The sequence below is a fragment of the Pongo pygmaeus genome, chromosome 11, assembly GCF_028885625.2.
Source record: "Pongo pygmaeus isolate AG05252 chromosome 11, NHGRI_mPonPyg2-v2.0_pri, whole genome shotgun sequence".
Classification (NCBI taxonomy): Eukaryota; Metazoa; Chordata; class Mammalia; order Primates; family Hominidae; genus Pongo; species Pongo pygmaeus.
In genome coordinates, this window is record NC_072384.2 from 134,504,570 (window position 1) to 134,529,709 (window position 25,140).

Below are 25,140 nucleotides of genomic sequence, written 5' to 3' on the forward strand. Positions count from 1 at the left end.
CAAATCTTTCTTTATCTCGGGGAAGATTTATTCTGTTGATTTTTTGATGACTGTCTCTTGTAAGTAGAACATTCTCTTCTTTGGAAAGGCCTGTTACTGATATGATGAATCTCCAGTGTTCTCCATGGCTCCTCTAGCAATGGCCACAGCTAGGTGTGGTGCAGCTGTACCAAGGTTTTCCCTCCTTGGTGGGGTGGGTTAAAGTGGAGGGACACAGCCCCATGTCCCCTGCTTCTGTGCTCTGCCTGCCCAATGCTGCTGGCACCAGGTTACCACAGAGGGCTCTATAGGCCGGCATCCACTGCACATCTCGAGCACATTCTCTGGTTTGACATTGGGTCACACGATGTTGCTAGTCTTTGCCACACCTGATTAGGGTGCCACTTTCATTAGAAATAAGGACGACTGTCAATTAAGCATTTCACTGGTGGGTCTTGAGACTTCTAGTCTCAGCTTCCATCGTGCCTGGGGAAGCACCTCACTCTCTCTTCTGCCTGGGGAGGCTGTAACTAGAAAACAATACAACAACAACAACAACAACAAACTGTCCAGAGCTGGAAAAAAACAAAAACAGCCAAAATTCAGTTTGCATGTAAAGAGAGCTTACAATCAATGTGAAAATTTTGGACCAATATCTGGTTAGAATCAGTAAACTATCAGGACTTCAGAATAAGGGGAACATGCTGGGCAGAAAGAAGAGCAGGGAGGCTGCTGTCAGGATTTTCTTTACCAGATCAAAACTCCAATAAAAACAGAACTACTTTTACAGTGTTGGGGGGAAAGTGTTGAATGCAATAAGAAGACATCCCCATGGATGATACGCTTCTCACAGGTTCCTCCTAGGCTTTGGTGTGCTCAGATCATCCCCAGGGACCTTCTCCTGACACTGACAGATAAGTCCAAGGTGCGCGAGTCAGGAGCAGAAGGACTCATGCTGGGCATGGACATCCCAGCCCTTTGCCCATTTTTTCCAGGGAATTTTGGATCGCTGGATCTGGCAGTGTGATTTTGTTACTTCTCCCTGGCACGTGACACACCAAGGGATCGGCTTTCTCCCCCTGCCTTTCCCGTTCACTCTTTCAGGGGCATCTCCTTTTCTAGAGACCCCTTCCTCTCACTCTCCAGGGACCCAGCCACTCTCTTCCCATATCGCTTCTCTTGGACCTCAGGCCTTAGGTTCCTTCTTCCAATGCTTCTTTTACTTCCGAGCCTGAAGTCCTGCAAGAATGTGTCTAGAAGATCAACAAACCTGCAGTCCTGGGATACCTGCTGTCTAAGACTGTATGCCAAGACCCAGAGTCAACCAACTTGAATATCAACTGGTCTCAGAGGACCAGTTGAGACTACCAGCTGCTGAGAAAAGCATTCAGAATGTCAGAGGAGGGCTATTTGCTGCATCTCTTAAATGGCTTCCCAATGTTTTGTTTGATAGAAATGTGATTTGAAGGCAAAAACACCGCTTTTCTGTTGCAGCGAAATAAACAGTTTTTCATTCCAAGGCAAATGAAGTCACTTCCTAAGCCTTGGTGCCCTACTTAGAAGCAATTTGCTGTAAGGGAATCATAGTGAATACCTTGCAGGATTGATTTGTGGTTTTGCAATAATGTATGTAAAGTGCCAATTAATACTCTCAGCTTCTCTTTGAAATGCCTGGGGAGAGAAGTAAAAGAAGGGCTTGTTGTTTTAAACAGTCTAGACCAACCATTGGGAGTGCGTTTTAAAGCAGTGCCAGTCTCTGAGGTGCAGGAGGCCTGGGGTGGGCGATCTGGATGGTGGAGTCATGGCCCCTGGGCTGAGGGTCTGAGAGCAGAATGTGGCTGAGTGGTGGGTCTGCTCTGTGTCTTAGACATTTATGCATTCGGGAGTTATAGCAGGTGACGTGGAAGTAGTTTGCAAACCGAAGGAAGATTTGTGAGGGGGTATTGATTCAATCAAACTATTCATCCAATAAATATGTATGCAGATCTCCTTTATGCACTGTGCCAGGCCCTGGAAGTCTAGTGGTGAACAAGATACAGTCCTTGGCCTCAGCAAGTTAACAGGGGTCAAAATGATCATTAAAGAAATCGTGATGCCCGCTGCTTGGTGCAGGTTGAAGGGGCTACACAGGCAGTTGAGCACTTGCTCAGCCTGGGCATTGTGGAGCATCTCCCTGAAGAAGTGATGAGTGAGCTGAGCCTGGAGGATGAGCAGGAGATGACAGCTGGAGGGGTATGGGGAAGAGGGCTCTGGACAGACGGTGTGACCCCAGATAGGAAATCCAGGCCCAGAGAGACAGGGAGGTGGGCACAGTCAGGCTGGGGAGGTGGAGACCAGCAGGGACCTTTGCCAAGCGCAGAGACAATGCTAGAGCCTTGGAAGGGGTGAAGAGGAAGGACTGCTGCTGGGATGTGGTGGGACAGACAGGGAGGAGCTTGGAGCCAGGAGGAGGGGACTCAGGGAGACACAGTATGCAGGAAGGATGGTGCTTTCATTTACTGTGTCTGCAAGACAACCCCAGAGGTTGAGTAGGCATTGACGGGTTTTGTCTCGAGCTTGGGATGTGAGCCTGAGTTAGAGTTTGGGAGACAAGGGGAGAGGGGCCTCCTGAAGTATGGGATGGGAGCATCTTAGAGTGAGAAAAACAGAGCAGGGACCCCAGGAAGCGTTGCATGACAGATAAGGTTTTGCAATGCCCAGGCTAGCAGCCTGCTCCAGAGCCCAAGAGGGAAGTCCTGGGCGTTAGAGTCTCAGGATGACCTGGGACATGCTGACCCCCCCAAGCCCTACCCACCACCCTTCAGGGGCAGGGGTCTTCTTTTCTGCCTGAGGTCCAAGTCCTCTGGCCAATACAGGCTGCTTAGCCATAGTCTGCTCTGTAAATTCCCTTCATCCTCAATTCATTACTTAGCAAGTAGCTATTGCAAGCCCCTCAGATGTAGTGCACGGTGATGCATGTGGTACAGACTGCCCTTTCAGAGCTTGCAGTCTGGTGGGGCCATGCACTTGGCCACTGCAAAGAGGGAGCACCCAAGAGGGGATCCTGACTCAGGGGTGAGGGGCCAGGGAGGATGGGCTGAGGGGTGGAAACGCCATCGGGGTCTTGGAGGGTGAAGAGGAATTAGGGGCAGGGGCACAATGACCATGGTGGGCCGAATGGAGCGTGGGACATTGCACATGGCAAAGGGGAGAGGGTGGAGGGAAAATGGCATTGGGGTGAAGCTTTGAAGGAAGCCCTGTTACTGTTTGTGACCCAAACTTATCCCCTCCACCCATCGTCACAGAAAAGATGTCCTTTCGGGGAGCCAGGCTCAGCATGAGGAACAGAAGGAATGACACTCTGGACAGCACCCGGACCCTGTACTCCAGCGCGTCTCGGAGCACAGACTTGTCTTACAGTGAAAGCGTAAGTCATGCGCATCACCTGTTTGAAAGGTTATCATTGTAATCTTCATAAGGTGTCAAATCATGAATTTGCACATTGACTTTTAGGAAATTTTAAATGCCATGTCTTTAAAATTCCTTTCACTACTTAATGCTCAGTGCTCTTGCTTCCGGTCTGAGTCTTAAATCTCAGTCCCTTCTCCAGCTCTATGGCCAGGGTCTCAGTTTAGGTCCACCTGCATTTGTTCTTGCAATGGCCTCCTGGCTGCACTCCTTCGCACTGTCTCTCCTGGTTCCAAGCCAGCTTCTACGCTGCCTTCAGGACACAGACGTGCCCAGTCGTGGCTTCTTGGGTGAGCTGGAGTTGGGGTTGGGTGCCAGAGGGAGGTGTGTCCTTAGCACCTCTCTGCCTCTCCTTGCCTGGCTCTGCTGACACTGGGCTGAGTTCCCTCCTGCAGGTTTTCCACCCACTCTCAGATCCTGTCCAACACTCTTATTTGTCAAGAAATTAAGACAACATTCCAGCCTGACATCCAGTTCTCCTGGACTACAGTGTTAAAAGTCTGGAGAGAGGCTAGCTTTGGAAAGTAGGAATTGGTGGTGGGGGGCAGGTCTGGGGTGTTTAGGATTTTGATCTCACTGGTGAGTTCCATGGGGGCTGACTTTGTGATCTATCATTGAGCTGTAAGAACACACACACACAAACAAACACGCAAAAACCTGCTCTCCCCCAGCTTGGGCCTACCTCCCAGGGCCCAGGCTAGGCAAGTGAGGCACCCCTGATGCAAAAGTTAAGGAGGTGCCAGCCCTCAGGGCTGCCCCTGCACTTGCATGCCTGGGGGTACTGAGCACCTCCTTCCACTTGCTCCCCAGTCACACCTCAGTCCTGGCCACAGGAGAAGCAAACAGTGGGCCAAGGGTGGTGGTAGCTTTTCCAGTGTTTACCCCCTTGCTCTCTTCCTTCAACCCCAGTGATGAAGCACCTCTGGGAAGGCCCTTCTGGAGGGGTCCACCTGGCCTCAGCATCGGAGCCCTGGAAGACAGACAGAGGCAGTCTCTCTCTTTCCTTCTTTCTTTCTTTCTCTCTCTCTCTCTCTCTCTTTCTTTCTTTCTTTTTATGACAGAGTCTCACTCTATCGCCCAGGCTGGAGTGCAGTGGCGAGATCTCGGCTCACTGCAAACTCCGCCTCCCTGGTTCACGCCATTCTCCTGCCTCAGCCTCCCGAGTAGCTGGGACTACAGGCGCCCGCCACCGTGCCCGGCTAATTTTTTGTATTTTTAGTAGAGACGGGGTTTCACCGTGTTAGCCAGGATGGTCTCGATCTCCTGACCTCGTGATCTGCCCACCTCGGCCTCCCAAAGTGCTGGGATTACAGGTGTAAGCCACTGCGCCCGGCCGAGGCTGACTCTTTCTTGAGCCTGCTGCTGTGACCTCCTGCTGGATGGGTCTCCTCTCCTCAGCCCCTGCTGGTCACACCCTCCCAGATGCAGGCATCCCTATGGGTAGAACTGCTGAGACCATGCAGGAGCATCTCAGTTCTGGGGGGATTCCTTTTTGCCCCCTAAGCACATGCACACCTCTGCAAAGTGCATTTTCAGAGGGTTTTTAAAGCAACAAAGCAGTTTTTAAAAATCATCACCCTTCTTCCATGATCATTGATTACACAGCTTACACAGCTGTTTTCTTCCTGCCTGTTAAGTAGACTTGAAATTAGTTAAGTGGATGAAAAAATTACAAGTAAAAATGGGCATCACAGATTTTCAAAACTGTACACGTGAGCACTGAAGCTATTTTTGCTTTCAAAATGTTTGTGTTGAAAGATACATAGAAAAGAATGTATACAGGTGAATTTCCAGCTTAAAAAGAATATTGAAAAGAATGCTCTTGTGCCCACCACCAGCTTGAGAAACAGCATATCGCCCCCATGTGGACGCCCCGTTGGCTTCCCTCTCTCCTGTCAGAGGTTATAAACACTATCCTGAATTTTTTGTTACCCATTCCTTGCTTTTATTCATAATTTTATGACTTGAGTATATGTATCTCTCTAAACAATACATTGTTTAGTTTTGTTCTGTTTTGAACATTCATGGAATTGTACTATGAGTATTTTTTTGTGAGTTCCTTTTTTTTTTGCTCAAAACTGTTTTTGAGATTCATCCACGGTGGGACGTGTAACCATTGTTGATTTATTTCATGGCTATGCTGTGCCCTGCTGTGTGCTTATGTTTATTCAGCCTAAGGGGGATGGCATGTGGATTTCTGGTCTTTGCTATTAAGAGCAATACCACTTTAACATTCTTAGATGTGGAAGCCATGTCTACCTGGAAAATATTCTTTGAGTTGAGGCTTGGTGGGTGAAGTTAAACATCTCTTTTTCATGGGGTTTGGGTTTAAGACATACGACTTATGGGGAAACTTATGTTCAAAGGATTGGGAAGATAAGGCAGATGTTCACCTTTCTCTGATACCGCAGGACTTGCAGGGGCAGAGGGTGAGAAGGGAAGGGGGCACATCGTGAACTTCATTCCAGGAGAGGGGACATCCCCCTTTGCAGTGCATGGCTGGTGGCAGCCTTGCTACAGGGCATAAGAAGTCAGGGCTGGCTCTGGTGCCAGTGGCCTGGCTTATGAGGCCAACTGTGTGTAAAGTTGTCTGAGAACTCCAGCTGCCAGTATCTGGTGACCTGTGGGAAGTGGCACTGGATTGCCGGGGAGAGGAAGCTCCTAGCAGCCCCACCTCCCCAGGGAAAGGCAGCCCTCTGAGGCTGAATATTTATTGCCAGGCAGCTTTGCCAGGCATTCTGAGTGTGCAAGTCATTCATGGGGCAATTCTGCCTTTCTCCACCAGAGACTCTTCCTCAGGGAGGTAACTTTACTGGCAATAGTGGACAACATTCAGGAAGGGTTGGTTTACTGCCCTCCCCTTCAACTATGCTGGGTGCTTATTGCCTTTGATATTTTTACTAACCTGGTGGGTGTGAAATGGGATCTCACTGTGGTTTTCCTTTGCATTTGCTCATTCTGAATGAGGTTGAGCTTCCTTTCATATGTTTATGGGTTATTCTCTTTCAATGAATGCTTACTCTTGTCTTTGGCCATTTTTTTCCCATCGGATTGTCTGTCTCATTCTTACTGATGTGCAGTGCTTATCTATTCTGGCTACCAATCTTATGATGTTTCATACATGATGCAAATACCTTCTTCCACTTTGAGGAGTGTAGGTACTTTTAAAGGAGTTTTTCCTTTGTTTCCAAATAGTTTGCTTCTGCTAACTTAAGGGAAGCTTTTAGTTTATAAAAGCTTTTGTTTTTTTTGTCAGAATCAGGTCCCAGATGTGCCTAACTACCTCTCCCATGGAGGGATAAATACATTTATGAAAGGTTTTTGGAATATGTCTTCTTTTAAACAGCAAGCATAAGAGGAATGGGAATCTGCATTGATATATTATTTATGAAAAACTATCATCCAATGCCTATATTCTCCTTGGTAGCCTTAGAGGTGGAAAAACATAATTTGTATGTATATAATACTGTTTATATATAAGATAAGCACAAATCACTTTTAGAAAAATTTTCTATTTAGTTATAGAAATTTTAATGTATGCATCTTTAAAAAAACTTTGTATACTCTAAAGGCATGAACAAATGCTGGATGCTATGAATATGTGGTAAATTCTTAAAGCCTTTGAAGTGGGGTTACATCATATTTAGTATTCATCCATATCAGCAAGGGGTGAGAATAAATTAGTAATGTGTTATTCAATGTTCTCTCTCCAAAGGACTTGGCGAATTTTATTCAAGCAAATTTTAAGAAACGAGAATGTGTCTTCTTTACCAAAGATTCCAAGGCCACGTAAGCTATTATTTTCCCTAAATTTTTGCTTTCCACGTTCAAAAACATTATCAACCACCCTTGCAACAAACAAACAAATACTCAGTAGTTCATTATTAAAGATGTCTTCATCTTATAATTCTCAGAAACGTTGTGTGAGCAGGAAGGATCTGGCAAGGAGCTTGTAGTTGTTACCTAGAGCTATACAATTTTGTTTGGTATTTTCAGCTTTGGCAATAGTTGGAAAAGTCACTGAGGGAGGCTGGCACTCTCTTCAGTATTCCCATGAGATTGGGAACCCACCTGAGTGACCTTGGTAATGAAAGTTGTTTTACAGCAGTTGGCTGGCAATACCATGCATATGTACATATGTCCATCTTACTGGCTCCTCCGTCAGGCTTTTCTTCCCTGCTGTTAACTTTAGGTCTTTCCTTCTAATTGAGTGTTCATCTACTCTAAGTCTCATGTGTTTTGGAACATTAAGTCTGGGTTACAAAAGCAGGCTTCACCAGCTCAGCCTACAGGAGATCTTCAATAAATGTTGATGAGCAAGTGAGTGAGTGAATGGGTCGACTAGTGCTCACCCTTCGTGTAGAAGATGCATTTGAATCTAATTAAACAATTTTTGTCCTACCTCCCACTCTCCTTATTCCTCTCTGCCCCTTCTTTTTTGTTGGCTGGCAATGCAAGAAAGAGTCTAGCTATTAATTGCAAGTTGCTGCTGTAGTTTATAATGAAAAGACTCTCTGTTGAACAGAGGCAATGAACAGAGGAAGGATATAGAAATAAGGAAAAAAGCTTTAGAACCAGCTTTGGTTTCAACCTTGACTTGGCTGGCTCTTCAGTGCGTGGCCTTGAGCCAATTATTCTCTTTTCTAAAGCTAATTCTCTTATCCTAAAAATCTAGCAAAAGTATACCTCATGGGTTGTGGTATTCAAGATGCAGCATATAAAATGCCTACCATAATGCTTCAGAGCATAATTCTTAGTTCATGTGAATTAGAAAATGAACACCAGAAAAACTAAGAGATCTCTGCTTTGTCACGGTATAAACGTATGCATCATGAGTCATTCTGACAAAGTATAAGCTCTGTAAGTCCACTATTTATCCCTTGTGTGTTTCATGAATGGGACTTACATACTGGATTGCTAATACTATCAACCTTCTTGCAAGGAAGCTGTTATTACCTTTAAGGCAAGTGAGGCCCAGAGAGGTTCAGTATTTTACCCATGGTCACATGTGCAGTGTAAGATGGATGAGAGACTTGAGCCCCAGGCTTTCTGATTCCAAGGTTGTGCCTTCTCTACACCCTCAGTTGCCTCCTTTCTAAGAATGGCATTGCTTTGGGCAGAACAAATTCCTCAACACATTCTCAGTTACAGATGTTCAATCTAACTGGCATAAGTGGAAGCTGGAGCCGGGATTCTGTGGGGTGTGATAATGGGATCTTGTGGCTGAAAAGCACAGCCAGATCCAGGGCTTCAACAATGTCGCCAAGACTCTGTCTCTTTCCACCTGTTGTTTCTGCCCTTCTCTGATGGATGGGCTCTTCACTATTGGAGGCAAAATGGTCATTGTTTGTTGTGCGTTATCAGCTTTCCATTTGCCAGTTAGAGCAAAGAGGGCCTTGCTCCTAGCGATTCCATCAAAAGTCCTGGGCTGATGTTCATGGCTCTTAATGGTCTTGCTTGGAGCTTGTGCCTATCTCTAAACTAATCCCTGGGGCTGGAGGATGGATTAGTTGAGGGACAGTGGAATATGTTGATTGGCAAGGCTTGGGCGATGTGTCCAGGTGAACTCAGTGCAAAAAGGCATAATTCCTCAAAGGAAAATCGCACTTACTAGTGGAAGGGGAAGTAGATGAAGGTTAGGGAAACCTATGGCTGTCCACCTTACAGTGCTTGATTACACCTCAAGTCTGGGTCAAAATGAAGGGAGATGTGGTGGGCAGGCACAGCCCTCAGCAACACAAGCAGAGCACAGGAACACCTCAGGGTCTTCCAATTCCCATCTCAGAAGGGATGCAAGGATGCAGGATTCTATAATCTTTGAATCCCCCATATTTATTATTTCTCTCTCTCCATAGGTAGTGGGATCACTCCATGTAATCTAAGTTACCCATCAGACAAGGGCATCAAATGAAGTGATGATTAATTATATTCATAACCTGGTTTTGCTGTTACTTGCCACACTAGATAACATAAGCTGTCCAAGTCTCCCCTGAGAGTTCCCAGGGTTGCCACCCTGGTGCTAAGCCCAACCCACCCTTGCCTCTCTACTCTAACTTCTTGTGGATGCCACTGCAAGATGCCGCACCTTTGCCCCTGCTGCTGTGTCCTCTGAAATGTGCTGCCAGCTTAGAAGCCACCTTCTGGCACACTATGATAGGTAGTAAGCTCCTAGGTCTGGGTTTGTTCTAGTCACTTCTTACTTTCTTGGCCATGCTGGGTTCCAGGTAGAAACAGAAAGAATGCTACCTTCACAACAGCAGCACTGTGCAACAGAACTTTCTGCCATGGTGGAAATATTCTATGTCTGCACCATTCAATATGGTAGCTGCTAGCCACATCCGGCTATTGATCATTTGAAATGTGGCTAGGACAACCAAGGAATGTTTTAAATTTATTTAATTTCACTTAATTTAAATAGAAAATTAAATAGCCGCATGAGGTTAGTGGCTACCATATTGGACAGTGTAGTTCTACAGGATTCAGACTTAGTCCAAGGGGATAGAACTAGGGTCCTGATGCTTTCCTGTCCTCTTCATTTCTCCTATCTGTCATCCCTATTCCTCCTTCAGGTATCTGCACTCCTAACGCCTTCCTGGCAATCTCTCTTCTCCATTTATAAACCAATTCATACAAATTGGTGCTTAGAGGGCTACCAGCCCATAGACCAGAGCTGCCAGGCAGCTCTCTTGGTCAAGGTCACCTGTGACACACCCCTACCCTTAGCAGGGAAAAGGGCTCAACAGTCTGTTTTCAGTTATAGCAAGAACAGGTGGGGTGGGGAATTCTCTCCCCGCTCCCCCAATAAGCTTGGTGGGTGGACAGATCCCAAAGGATGGTGGGACAGTGGAAACTATGGAGAGAGAAGAGGAACATCAGGAAGTAGCCTGGGCTCAGGAAGTGCCCTAACACTTAGGAAGAGAGAGGGCTAAGAACATTGTGCTGAATTCTGGTTGACATATCTTGGCCACACTGAGTGATGCCCTGGGAACTGTTCCAAAACAGAGGTGAGTTTGCTGCTGGAGGGTGATTTTGGATCCAGTCTCTAGCTCAATTGTTATAGCTTTAGAAAATATTAAATGCCTTGAGAAATATTTTGAATAGGGATCATTTCCATACTGTGTGGTAATTAAGACTTTTGGTTACAAGGAGCTCAACTACCTAAATTTAAAGAGGGGATTTACTATAAGGAAAAAGAAATGCCACCTAAGATCAGAGAATGGCCAGGCCTCTGGAGTGGTTAGAAACAGCGACTGATGAGGGGGTACTCAGCAGGTCCCCTCTGCCTGTTCCTGCCTCCACCTCTCCCTGCACACCTGTTCTCTTCTTTCTCAGAGTGGCTATGATTGTGTTGTGGTGCCTGATCTTCCATGTCACAGGCCTAGATCTACAGAGAGATGGGAGCAGCTCTTTTGGTCCTAATTTCAAATTCTTAAGAAAGGGATGCCTATGTCAATCCTGGATTAACTTCCCATCCTTGAGCCTGTCAATTATGAACATTTCCACAATTCAGTTATATGAACAGGCTCATCTTGATCCTACTGTGTAGACAAGGTTGGAGAGAAGAGACAGTCTCACTGCAGTCCATGTCAATGCACCATCTCTAGCAGGGACGTGCCTCCATGTATCTCCAGCAGCATCCCCAACCCCCAGGAGAGCAAGCTGCTCATGAGGATTGCTGCTGAGAAGTATTTGTTCCTCATTATAGAATCTCTTTGTTGAGTGGCTTTGGTAGTTACCCTGGGCTTCCAGCACTTCAAGAAGATCACTATCAGCAGAGCAACTCCAGTTGAAGACAATTGCTTCCAGGCAGCAGAAACTTGGCCACAGCTTGGCTGGGAATCCATCTGCTTCTGGACTGGTCATAAAATTTGCCCATAAAGCAACTCATTTCTGCTCTTATTGTGTTTTTAGAAATAGTCATAGAAATGCCTATCACTATTACCATCTTGTAAATGAAAATGTGACCTCCTGCCACAGAGTGCTTTTAGAATGAATCCTACATTTTGCCATATGTTAAATAAGGTGAACAGTAAAGATCTTGAAAACATGGCCTTTCTCTGGCCATGAACAGCTATGTATACTTAAGCTTGTATTCTGGAAGGAATACATACCCACTTTACAAAAATCATTGAGGATACAAACCATTTAAAAGAAGACCAATCAATGTATTTATTTGCTCATTTGTTCATTCATTCAAAGGACATTTGCTAAATGCCCTGATGTGCCAGAAACATGGGGACAGAGAATATAAGATAAAGAGTCCAGCTGGAAGCAAATGCTAACAGGATTTCCTCAGTTTGTATATCTTTATTTGGCTCAGCCTGTGCAGGGGATCCTTGCTCCAGAGTCACCATGTATGGTTGCCTGGGCTGTGCACTGCACAAGGATGCTGGGGGTGAGTGGGGTTGAATCTTGTTATCTGACCCTGCATCCTGGTACTGACCCACATCTGCCAGAGGGGGATGCCTTTTCTGGTAGGTTAGTGCTGAATGGGTGACCACAAACTTTATTATGGGGTCTAGAACACGGATAAGAGTGATGGAGGCACTGATCTTACCAGGACTTTGGCAACAGGTGTAAACTGGGACTGTTCTGGGCAAATCAGAACATTGAGTCACCCATTGATAAAATGAGAGCTGTGCCCTTAGGGCCTGTTTCAGTGACCAAACATGTCTCCCACTTTGCTATTGTCTAACCTTCTCAGGACAGAACTCTCTGTTCTCCTTCTCCACTGGCCATGGCCCCCTTGAATTCCTAGCACCCTTGGATCTTGCCCAAAGATTGGTCAGAGAGACAGCAGGGAGAGATGCAGAACCAAGTGGGTGGGGCAAGCAGAAGGAAGCTGGGAGGAGGGTGAACAGTGCCTCACTGAGTGGGAGTTGTTTTTGGCTAAATGGGAAACTTGGTTGTTGTTGTTCCTGTCTTTGGAGACCACATCTCTCAGGATGCCCTGGATAGAGAGGTCAAATAGTCATAGAATGTGTTTTTAGATTTTTTTTAACTGCATTTTTGCTTCTTTTCTGTTGTCATTGCCCTCATTAATCCTTGATTTGCATGTAAGAAACCACAATAGCCTAAGTCACCTTGATGGAGCAGGTGCCACATTCCAGGCCCAGCGAAACACTGTGCATCATTTCCAACCCTCATGGCAAGCCTGACAGGGGAGGGGCTGTGCGAGAGTAAAAGGAGGTGTTTTGTTTGTTCCTCTGCACTTTGCCAGGTGTCATGCTTAGCTATTCCTAAGACACCAACTTAAAGGCAGGAAGGACATCCCGCTCATCTTGGGCTGCTGTGCCCAGGGCTGACTCAGAGTGGATTTTCAGTCAGTATCTGTTGAGTGAAGGTGGTATGTTGGCAAAGGCACAGGGGAAGAGGATTTACCACTGACTGCGTATCTTTTTATCCTCTTCCAGTTTCCTGTTATGCCTCTGTGTCACCTAATGGATGAATTTAGTTCCATTGCATTTTTAATGAGAAGATCTCGTGTTCATTTACCGCACAGCTTATCCTCATCTACCCCAAATTATTGAAAGTCTCTCTAGCAGCTAATGTCCAATAAGGAAAGGATGATCTCTCTAGAGTCTGGAACATTTTGGGCCTCTGCCAAGGGAATGCATCTTCCCAGTGAGTTCAGCCCATGGGAAGGATGTCTCACCTCACTTCAGAAGAGCCTTACTGGCTGGGCAAACTGGCAGGGTTGGTGCTGAGGCACTGAGGCCAACTCAGGGCTCCTGTGTGTTATGAACTGTTTGAGAAGCTGAATAAATTTTCCAGATTTCTGAAACTCAGTCTCATAACAGCCCCATGGAGAGAAGCTAGATTCCATGACAGCAGGGCTTTGTTCTGTCCTATCAGCACAGAGCCAGCTTGTTGATGAAGGGACAACAAACACCAGGGATAAAACATCAAACTAGTTTCCTTCTTTCTTTCTTTTTTTTTTTTGAGATGGAGTCTCGCTCTGTCGCCCAGGTTGGAGTACAGTGGCGCGATCTCAGCTCATTGCAACCTTCACCTCCTGGGTTCAGGCCATTCTCTTGCCTCAGCCTCCAGAGTAGCTGGGATTACAGGCACCCGCCAACATGCCCAGCTGATTTTTGTATTTTAGTAGAGATGGGGTTTCACCATGTTGCCTAGCCTGGTCTTGAAATCCTGACCTCAAGTGATCTGCCCACCTCACTCTCCCAAAGTGCTGAGATTACAGGCATGAGCCACTGCACCCGTCCACATCAAACTAGTTTCTACACAACCAACTGAGATGATGAAAACAGTCTGAAAATAAGACGTGAAGGTATCTTTTGTGTGTCTATTTAAGCTAACAATGCCAGTTTCCATAAGCAGGCTCAATGAAATCTTTCCTTCCTGTCCACACCATCGTGCTTATCAGGGAGAATGTGTGCAAGTGTGGCTATGCCCAGAGCCAGCACATGGAAGGCACCCAGATCAACCAAAGCGAGAAATGGAACTACAAGAAACACACCAAGGAATTTCCTACGGACGCCTTTGGGGATATTCAGTTTGAGACACTGGGGAAGAAAGGGAAGGTAAGCAATGGTTTTCTACTTTGGCAGCTAATTCATAGGCCAAAATGACCTGGGCTGCCTTGATTTACTTGGAATTGTCTAATAGGATGGAGGCAGGAGAGATGGATAGTAAACACCAAAAATGATTGCAGAAAAAGATACATCTTGTAAAAGCCAAAAAGCAGTTATTAGGCTATGCTCAACAGGAAAACTCAACAGGTAAGGACTGGATTATCACCTAGCCTCCTGTGTCCACACACAAGGCAGGCATCCACGTCACATCCACCTTGAGCCCTACTGCTACTGAGGGCCCCATGAATGCTTTTGTGAACCCTACTGCTTAGCTCTGCATACTCCTGAGGTACATATGGCCCTGAATATACATTCCCTCCATACTCACTGTGCAAGCTCTCCAGCAAGGTTTCGCAAAGGTGTTTAATGATCAGAAATAGCCTCTCCTACATCCTCCGTGCTCCCAGTCTCAATGAGAGCACCGTCCACAGGCTGTTCCTGCAGGGCCCGGGCCTCTCATTTCCCAAATCCCCATGGCATTCCTGGGAGGTGACCCAGCCCATGGCATCCCTGGGAGGTGACCCAGCCCCATCCACTGCTGACTCTCCCCAGGGCCTCTGCCCCGGAATGGGCCGGCGCCCTTTCTTGCTGCCCGCAGCTCTGCCCACCTCCCTGTGACCTCAGCATGGCCGCTGGAGGACTCCCTAAATGTAAAGTCCACCCTGTTCCTACCCGGCTTCAAACGCTTCAAGGCACCCCTCTGCCTTCAGGACAAAGTCCCAAGTTCTCCACCTGGCCTGTGGGGCTTTTCAGGGCCCGCGCAGCGCCCCCACGCCCCCCAGTCTGCTTTCCTTCCGTGAATCCTGAATATCCGAGACAGGTCTCAGTTAATTTAGAAAGTTTATCTTGCCAAGTTTGAGGAGGGATGCCTGTGGCACAGCCTCAGGAGGTTCTGACAACATGTGCCCAAGGTGGTCAGAGCACGGTTTGGTTTCATACATTTTAGGGAGACATGAGACATTAATCAACACATGTAAGATGAACGCTGGTTCCTTCTGGAAAGGTGGGACAACTCACGAAGCAAAGGCGGGACAACTCGAAACGGGAGGGGGCTTCCAGGAGGTCATAAGTAGATAAGAGACAAATAGTAGCATTCTTTTGAGTTTCTGATTAGCCTTTCCAAAGGAGGTAATCAGATGTGCATTTATCTCGGTGAGCAGAAGGGTGACTTTGAATACGGTGGGAGGCAGGTTTGCCCTAAGCAGTTCCTAGCTTGAATTTTCGGGCCCCAAGATTTATTTTCCTTTCACACTTCCACTTCCTCATGGGGCCTTGGCACGGCGCCCGCCTGGGACCCCCAATGCCGCGATCCCTGCTGCCCCCACCCCGCCCCTCTTCTAGAAGCAGGCAAGCGTGGGCTTGGGGGTTGGGGGTATGCTAAACCCCGACCTCAGGAGAACACAGGCGTATCCTGATGCTTCTGCTTCTCTCCCCATAGTATATCCGTCTGTCCTGCGACACGGACGCGGAAATCCTTTACGAGCTGCTGACCCAGCACTGGCACCTGAAAACACCCAACCTGGTCATTTCTGTGACCGGGGGCGCCAAGAACTTCGCCCTGAAGCCGCGCATGCGCAAGATCTTCAGCCGGCTCATCTACATCGCGCAGTCCAAAGGTGCGGGTGGGAGCCGCCACCGCGGGTTCTTGCATTCGGGCTGCACCAAGTTTGGGGAGCAGACAGGGCAGTTCCCGTCTGCAATTCCGGAGAATCCGGATGCTGCTAGAACCATCTGATTAATCGTTATTTTATTGAAAGCCATATCCTCAAATGAATGGACACGGAGCTTTGGCAGATAGCTGGGGAGCTTCACACAGTAACTCTAAATCAGCGTTAAGGTGCTTCCTTAGGGGAATTTTTTTGATCTTGTAAGATTTTCGTTTTGTTATTAACACACGTAAAATTTTACCCAGAGTTTCGGTTCTGGCGAATTGGAAAGGACGGTTGTAATTTGCTTGTTCTGTAATTGTGAGATCGGCGATGCAGTTTTGAAAGTAGTGACAGTGCCTGAGAAATTGTAAGCACCATATAAGTGTCTGATTGAGGTCAGAGCAACTAAGGCTTTGTTACTTGAAACACTTAGCATTTTCTTTCTTTTTAATTTTATATTTTAAAAAATTTTGAATCTACAAAATGTTGCAAGAATAATGCAATGAACATCTGTACATTCTTCACCTAGATTCACCAATTGTTAACATTTCCCCACGTTTGTCTTATCTTGTTGCATAAGTATCTATGTATGACTTTGAGGGGATCCATTGAAAGCAGGTTGCAGGAATCATGATCCTTAACCCCCTAAGTACATGAACATGCCCCTCCTGAGAACAGGGGGTTTTCTCACATAACCCAGTACAATTTTCAAACCCGAACAGTTACCATGGACCAGTACTGCTATCTAACGGTTCATACTCGAATTTTGCTAATTATCTCAACAAGGTCCTTTAGAGTAAACATTCTTTTTTCTCAGTTTGTATTCCAAATCGATTTAGCTTTGTTTGTTTGTTTTTTTTTTTCCCTTACATTTGGAACTGGTTCTTAGCCTTTCCTTGTCTTTCATTACGTTTTTTGAAAAGTGTAGGCCAATTGCTTAGTAGACTGTCTCTCAATGTGGATTTGGTTGATGTTTTCTCGTGATTAGATTCAGTTTATCTAACCTTAACATTTAAAAAACTTCTTTTACGCAGAATTAACATTGACCGGTAGAACTAAGGAAACATGTCATAATCTAGACGTGGTTTTTTTTTTTTTTTTTTAATGTCAAGAAGAAACTGAGATGTTATGTTTTGTTTTTCCCATTTATTTTTCTCAGTTTCCTGACCAACCAGAGGGGACACTGTGGGTTGTCACTTTGTTACAAAATTGAGCAACTCAGCTTCCTTGCTACTAAATCCTGAACACACCTTATTCATTCATTAAACATATACTTATTGGATGCCTATGATGTGCCAGAAATTGTTTTATGTGCTAGGAATATAGCAGAACAAAATGGACAAGAAGTCCCTGGGCTGGGGCACCTATTTCTATGTAGATGAAGTGAAGTGATTGAGGAAGTTGAATAGTTTCACTGTTGCTGGTTGTACACGTGGAGTGCTAACTTCACTTCCCATTGTCTCATTTTAAAAGGGAACGTTAATGGCTGAAGTAGATATGATGCCATACCCGCTGTATGTGCATGCAGTAAGTCCATCACTGTAAGCATGGGTTTTGCAAAAGAGAAAAGATTTATTCACAGGGTTGCCCAGTGAGAAAATGGGAGAACGGTTGTCAAATCTTCCTTAAAGATAAGGATTAGGGATATTTAAGGAGTAAAGAGGCAGGTGTTCTATGGTGTGGGGAAAGGTGATAGGCAGTGGAGAAGGAATGAGGTAATTGGTGGTTTGTGCAGGTGTAGTCAGGGTTCATGGCTTTTCATAGGACACCTGTTCAGAAAATGGCAGTGTTAGCATGATCTGAGGGAGGAGTTTTGGCCCTCTGACATCAAAAGGTCATCTCTTGGGCATTTGTGCACGCCCAGTTGAAGAGTCAATGGTCTCAGCTGTTTTGAACTGGATCAGAGCAGCTCCCTAATTCCTGAAAAACAACTTTAAGCAACTATTATCATAGTGATGTATATGTCAGAGATGTTATCTATAAGGAAACTACTGGTGATTTAGTTACATACTGTTTGGCTACATGACTTTTAGCTATACGGATTTTAAAATCAACTAGAAGAAAGCAATTAAAAGCAAGCAAGGCAGGTGAAGTTTGGCAGGCTTAATTAGGTTAGCTCTTGTTTCAAAATCTGTCTAGAGGAAGGAGACTGGGTGCTGAGAGGCTGGATTTATGCCCCGTGAGAGCTGGTTAAAAGAAGTACGTGTAAAACTTCTAAGGATCACATCATACTTACCTGAAAATATTGGAATGACTTTGATGTGGCGATGACTAAAATTGTTCCTCATTGCTGAGACCGTAGTAAAATTAGAGAATGGAGATAGTCAGCAAAGGGGCTTTCTAACGATTGGAGGAGGGGGCTGCCTCTCAACTCCTGACGCTTCTCTTACAAGAGCTAATCCACAGAGGCCAGTGACCACTCTGAGGGTAGATTCCTATATGGGCAGCATATTATACTAGGGTCATTTCCAACTGTAGATTCTAGTTTTATGCTAAAAAATATTTTTGTAGGTATTGTATTTATTCTCCTTTGTCCCCCTCCCCCCCACAATAAAACCCTGTATAACCCTTAGCACTGAGAAGATAATCAGATCTAAACCGTAAAAAGGCCAGAGTACAAAACTGTGTTTTATAAAGCAAAGTAAAGTTATTGACACAAAGGCCATCCAAGGAAGATTCACTCAAATCCAACCAATATGGGGGTCCAGGAGCAGAGTGCCCGACTTACCATGGTGGCATTGCCTAACTTGCTTAGAGGCTCTGGTTAGACATTCACTGTCCATAAGAGTCCTCTATGGACAAGGAGGCTGGTTAAAGATACAGACAGATTCCCTGGACCCACCTCCCAGAGAGCCTAATGAGGTAGATCTGGAATAGGGTCAAGAATCTGTTTTTTATTTTTATTTTTTTGAGATGGAGTCTCACTCTGTCACCCAGGCTGGAGTGCAGTGGCATGATCTCGGCTCACTGCAACCTCTGCCTCCTGGGTTCAAGAAATTCTCCTGCCTCAGCCTCCCAAGTAGCTGGGATTACAGGCGCCCACCACCATGCCTGGCTAATTTTTGTATTTTTAGTAGAGATGGGGTTTCACCTTCTTGGCCAGGGTGGTCATGAACTCCTAACCTCGTGATCCACTCGCCTTGGCCTCCCAAAGTGCTGGGATTACAGGCGTGAGCCACTGCGCCTGGCCAAGAATCTGTATTTTTAAGTGAACACCTCTCAGGAGCACTGTCTGAGGTCCCCTCTCCTTCCTTGCCATACGGCATAGCTGCCAGTGCTGTGTCCTGATGCCTACAGGGATGGGGCCTTTATTTTAGGGGTCTGTGAGCCCAGAATGGAAACTTTGCCCAGTGCCAGTTGACCATTTAGTCTTCCTATTTGTTGACAGGTGCTTGGATTCTCACGGGAGGCACCCATTATGGCCTGATGAAGTACATTGGAGAGGTGGTGAGAGATAACACCATCAGCAGGAGTTCAGAGGAGAATATTGTGGCCATTGGCATAGCAGCTTGGGGCATGGTCTCCAACCGGGACACCCTCATCAGGAATTGCGATGCTGAGGTACGGGTGGGACAGGAGGAGGTCTGCTAGGTCACATGGAAGAAAGACCATGGCATGGGCCTGTGGCCTGAACCCTGGGGCTCTGTGATGGAGCCAGATCATGGGGAAGTTTGCCTTTCAAGGAGTGCCTTTGGGACCTTAAACAAATTGAAAACAAGGATGACGTACCTAATTAACTGCTAGGAAAGAGTTAACAATGAATGTTTTGTTCATTAAAATGTGTTCTCAGCAATCTCATATCACAGTCAGGTTCTTTATTCTTTATAACCATGGCTTACATCCATCTCAGGAGGGCTCAAGGCCAACTACAGTATCTTTTTTTTTTTTTTTTTTTTTTTTACACCCACTAGGATGGCTATGTTTTTCTTTTTTTTAATTATTATACTTTAAGTTTTAGGGTACTTGTGCATAATGTGCAGGTTTGTTTCATATGTATACATGTGCCATGTTGGTGTGCTGCACCCATTAACTCGTCATTTAACATTAGGTATATCTCCTAATGCTATCCCTCCCCAGTCCCCGCACCCTCCAGCAGGCCCCAGTGTGTGATGTTCCCCTTCCTGGGAACCAACCAAAATGTCCAACAGTGATAGGCTGGATTAAGAAAATGTGGCACATATACACCATGGAATACTATGCAGCCATAAAAAATGATGAGTTCATGTCCTTTGCAGGGACATGGATGAAGCTGGAAACCATCATTCTCAGCAAACTATTGCAAGGACAAAAAACCAAACACCACATGTTCTCACTCATAGGTGGGAATTGAACAATGAGAACTGCAATATCTTGATTGCTTGGCTACACTCACAGGAATTCAAATCAATGGATATTGTCCTTGGTTAATTGGGCATTCAGAAGGCTGTGAGACAACCACCCCCCGCCCCCTGCAAATGTTTCCCGTGAACATATGTAGAGAGTAATGAGCATTTCATGCTAAAAATACAAGGTAGACATATGGGGTTTTGTATCAAGTGTAGAATTTTGAAAACAACAGTTCTAGTAGTTGGGGAACTTCTTGAGCAACAGGTGTTCTCTGCCCAGAAGCTTTGGACCAAATGTTCAGAAATCCACATTTAAGCTATACCTTCTCCCGTCTGGGCTCCTTAGAAGCAGCAAATGTTAAGGATTTTTGGAATTGCTGTGATTCTTCTTTTAGAATTATTTTATTTTTGTGTCTTGGTTACCATTTTTGAGATATATAAGGAGCAGGGGAGAGTGGGAGGTGTTTTTTTGTGTGTGTGCATCTTCAAGGAGGAAGCATGGTAGAGGGAGAGGAGGAGGCGTTTTGAAGACAGAGAAGTTGGGGTTGGAGTAACCATTCCTTTTCTAGCTGCATAGTCTGGAGCCAGTTCCCTTCTTCAAGCTTTTATAATAATAACCTGTATTGTTATGGGACTGATTTATCTAATTGTGCAGAGTGAATGGTAGCTTCTATTATTATTACTAGATACCCAACAGGAGATGGCAAAATGATTTCACATCAAATGCCAACTTCAGGGATGAGAGGGGCCTAAAGCAGGCTTTTGAGGACAATGGCAGACTAAATGGGAAAGAATACCATTATCTATTAGCAATATTTGTAATGGGCATAGGAGTCAACGTAGTGTTGTATAATTATCCCCATGGTATATGCAGTGCATGTGTTAATTCACAGACTCATGAAAAACCTTGAAAATGTAGGTATTTTTACCTCTGAATGGGAATGAGAAAAGACTTCAAAATCTCCCTAGAGGCTGTTTATAGAGCCCATTTCCTGGCAACAAGTAAAACTTGAAATGAATATGTAAAGATTAAAGAATGTGCCAATCATTTGGAAATTAAGAAACAACCAACCACCCAACCATCTGGTAAACAAATGTTGGATCTAGAATGATCTTTCAAAAATATAATCTCAGATAACTTAGAAAGCAATGCAAATAAAAACATTACATATTAAGAATATATGTCAATATGTCAGTATGGCCAAAGCTGCACTCAAAGTGAAATGCATAGCCATATACCTTTATTAGTAAAAATACAATTAATAAATCATTCATTAATCATAATAACAAAACCTAACATTTATATAATAGCACTTACTATGTACTAGGTTCTATTCTAAGTGTATTACATATATTAACTCATTTGATCTTCATAACAGAACTATGACGTAAGTACTACTATTCCCCCCTCATTATAAATGAGAAAAGTGAGGCATACAGAAAGTAAGAAACTTTCTTAATGCACATATCTAGTTAGTGGCAGGTTCATGGTGCACAATCTTTTAACCACTATAGTATTCAAATTAATAAATTTAAAAAATAATATCACCAGCAAAACTCTGAATTCTTTCTGAATACTATTTTTTCCTTCTGTTCTCCTTGAGTTTTGGTGGTGATATTATTGTTCAAACTTATTAAATTCTATTTTTGGAGTTAAGATTGAAACACCTTTTAATGCAACCCTGATACTTTAAAATCTAAATGCCTTTGAATGGAGCTTGAGAGTGAGGAAACTTTTTGGTAAGGATTCCTTTCTTTATGTTCCTGAAGCAGCTTTTTATTCTCTGGTATTTTGGGAACAAAGTATCCATTTAATTACTTCTTTTTGTGGTCCTGTTGCTATGCGTTTCTTAAGTGCAAAGACTGTTTCATTCATTTTCTAATCCCTAGATCCTGGCATGGGTCACAGCATATGATAGATTCCAGACAGCTATGTATGTGTGCATTTCAATGTCTGCTTCTACCTATATCCAGACACACACAAATACACACACACACACACACGTTTGCACATACACAGTTTCCTGAATGCTGAATTTCAATTTCGTTGAATTTATGCAAAAGAGCACAGGGCAATGAACCAAGAATGGGACTGGGAATCTGATCCTTACACTGTCACTGGCCATTTATGAGAAAATGAGAACATGGCACAACCATTTTGAACTTCCATTTCCTCATATTTAAAAGGAAGTCTGTACTACAAGATCGCTAAGACCCCTCTGGATTTAGGAATGTGGGAGGAGGCATAATGTAATTGAACCCAAAGTATTAGCTTTCATATGAATATGTAAAAATATCATCATGTATCTTGACTGATAATACAATCTCAAAGACAAGTTTCCCTGTACTTTTCAGGGCTATTTTTTAGCCCAGTACCTTATGGATGACTTCACGAGAGATCCTCTGTATATCCTGGACAACAACCACACACATTTGCTGCTCGTGGACAATGGCTGTCATGGACATCCCACCGTCGAAGCAAAGCTCCGGAATCAGCTAGAGAAGTACATCTCTGAGCGCACTATTCAAGGTCAGTGGTTAGGAAGTAGGACACTTGAAGTCTACAATAACCACAGCAGCCACAGCATCAACAACAATCGCTACCAACTATTGAGTAATGCGTGAGAAACACACCTGATCAGGTATTTTTATTGCCAAAGAACGGTTATTTCTCTTATTTTTTTAACACATCAGGAATGCTTCTGCCAGGGTCATTGTGGTATGTACCCTTCAACATGCTAAAGGCAATGATAAATACGGCCATCTTCCATTGTGGTTTGTCAATATCGAAAGCTGGCTGTCTTCTTCTGGTAGATACCATTTAAGAACAAATACGATCTACGATGACAAATATGAGTTTATGAAACAACGCAATTAGCTAGAATAGAAAAGATAAAACCAACCTGCTAGTTTAACAATGGTATGGTTTACTTTTTTGAATCTTGGCTACTTCTGAGTAACAGAAAACAGTGGTCTCAAGACAAGAATGCAACAGTTGAGTGAAAGCCATTATTTGCCATGGTTAAGTGCCACGTACTCTCTCTCTTCCTGTGGACAGGGTATTAAGATGTGTCCTGCTGTGGAACAAGATTACCTTGTGATTTAGTGATAGACATAATGACAGGAACTTGTTGGAAATGTTCTCAATTATTTTCCTTTCACAATTGGACATACATGAAAGAAGAAAATATATATGCAATAAACTCTGTAGAAAGACCACTAGTTATGCAAAGCTCTCACTCAAGCAAGCACAGGATTATAGGAGAGCATCATTATTATAAGGATAAACTTAAACCTAGTTTAATTTATAGGTGCAATGGTAAATCATGCATAGGCTTTAAGTATTTAAATATGTATTTTAAATATCAATGACAAATTGCAACATGACCCATGTCATGCTATTACTAGTGTGGGGCAAAAAGACTCATCCGTCTTTAATGAGTAGATAATGTTCAAGTCCGTGAGATGTGAAGCTCTCTCTCCACACCCTAGGCTCACAGGGCAGAAGCTCTTGGTCCAACTTTTCACAGAGGTAGGTGAGTATTTCCAATGAGCTCAAAATACGCTTTACTTTTTATATTTTACAGATTCCAACTATGGTGGCAAGATCCCCATTGTGTGTTTTGCCCAAGGAGGTGGAAAAGAGACTTTGAAAGTGAGTCCTGATTTAGTTTTCTAGAAGGCTGGCTAATAAGCCTATCCAACAAATTTGTATTTTCAGGGATTTGGGCTCATCTCATCTAACCTAATTGATTTCACTGCAGCACGTAGGTAGTGTTTTCCCTCCACATACTGTTCCCCTAACAGACTCCGGCTGTTCCTCAGTCAAGAAGATTTGGGAGGAGAATTTCAGTGATATGAATAACCTGTGTACTTAGTATTGGCCTTGACAGTCAACCTGCCAAAGAGAAGAGTTGACATTAACTCGGGAGACTTAAAGATTGTAACCAGCATATATATTAGAAAGCTATGGCCACCCCATCTGCATTGAGATGAGCTGTGATCGTACACACACAGATTGCCCCCAAATCAGATGTTTCCAGACCACCTAAGGCCCATTTATATGCCACCTGGGGATGCAGGTATGTTGCATGATGGAATTCCAAATCCTAAGTGATTCTGAGATCATGGAAACTTCTTGAATGGTTGTGCACCTGCAACATTGAGCAACTGAGCAAGAATTTGACTTCCTAGCCAATCTGTATGGACTCATTACTGAGTTCATCTTGCCTGCAGCCAGGCTTCTGTTTGACTTTTTTGTTTGTTTGTTTTTGTTTGATAATCCACTTGAATCAAAACATTTTATTTATTTATTTGTTTTTAACTTTTAGGTTCAGGGGTACATGTGTAGGTTTTATGTATAGGTAAATTGTATGTCACAGGGGTTTTGCATGCAAATTATTTTATCACCCAGGTAATAAGCATAGTACCCCATGGGTAGTTTAAAAAAAGTTAGTGTGACTGCATTTTAGTAAGTATTGTAAACAATTTTCAAGAGCTCGTTTGTCTAGGAATAGCAAAAGAAAGTCATTTTTAACTCATCTTTTTCGTGAATTTCCGCAATGATTTGCATATTCCTCCTTTTACCCATCCTATTTTACTTCTAAGACAGGGAATAGATTAAAGATACTTGGAGCTGAAAGTAAGTGCCGGCAAAGTTATCTGGAATCATCATCTAGTACTTCTCATTATTCCTTTATGTAACAATGGTTGTTTTCTTCATCCATTCAACAGATATTTATTGAGTGCCCACTATGAGATTTACAATTGAGATCATGGTTAAATAAAAATCTTCAGGGAAACATTAAAATAGAGATTTTTTTCATGTGTGATTGTCAGCGTATTAAAACCTTTTTATGCCTAGTGTTCCATTATTGGAACGCTAAGCATGTGGGAGTTATTTATATCCTACTGCTCAAGGTCATCACCAAGGTGATCGCCAAAAATTCAAAAAATTGCAACCTCCAGCATAAATGGCTCAAATCTGCAAAAGCAGCCACATCAAAGAGGAAGAGGGGTGGAGAAAAAGTCACTGAAATATGGTACATTTATTATCTTACCAGATCAAATATTAGATTTGGAATGAAGATTTCTTGGCCTAGGGTGTAGGGGGAGACTGGAGAGCTGCTGCTGGTCTAGGGAACTGCA

At 44.2% G+C, this 25,140-nt stretch overlaps 1 protein-coding gene across 1 annotated transcript in view; it reads left to right on the forward strand.

Moving 5' to 3' along the window:
* The first annotated feature begins 3,268 nt into the window (after positions 1 to 3,268).
* The window catches only part of TRPM8 (transient receptor potential cation channel subfamily M member 8), a 91,970-nt gene continuing 70,098 nt past the window's right edge, over positions 3,269 to 25,140 (forward strand). The window contains exons 1-7 of the mRNA XM_054478856.2: positions 3,269 to 3,385; positions 7,142 to 7,215; positions 13,811 to 13,967; positions 15,457 to 15,634; positions 19,056 to 19,228; positions 22,348 to 22,522; positions 23,580 to 23,647. Coding sequence (XP_054334831.1) covers positions 3,269 to 3,385; positions 7,142 to 7,215; positions 13,811 to 13,967; positions 15,457 to 15,634; positions 19,056 to 19,228; positions 22,348 to 22,522; positions 23,580 to 23,647 — 942 coding nt within the window. The remainder of the gene's footprint in view (positions 3,386 to 7,141; positions 7,216 to 13,810; positions 13,968 to 15,456; positions 15,635 to 19,055; positions 19,229 to 22,347; positions 22,523 to 23,579; positions 23,648 to 25,140) is intronic.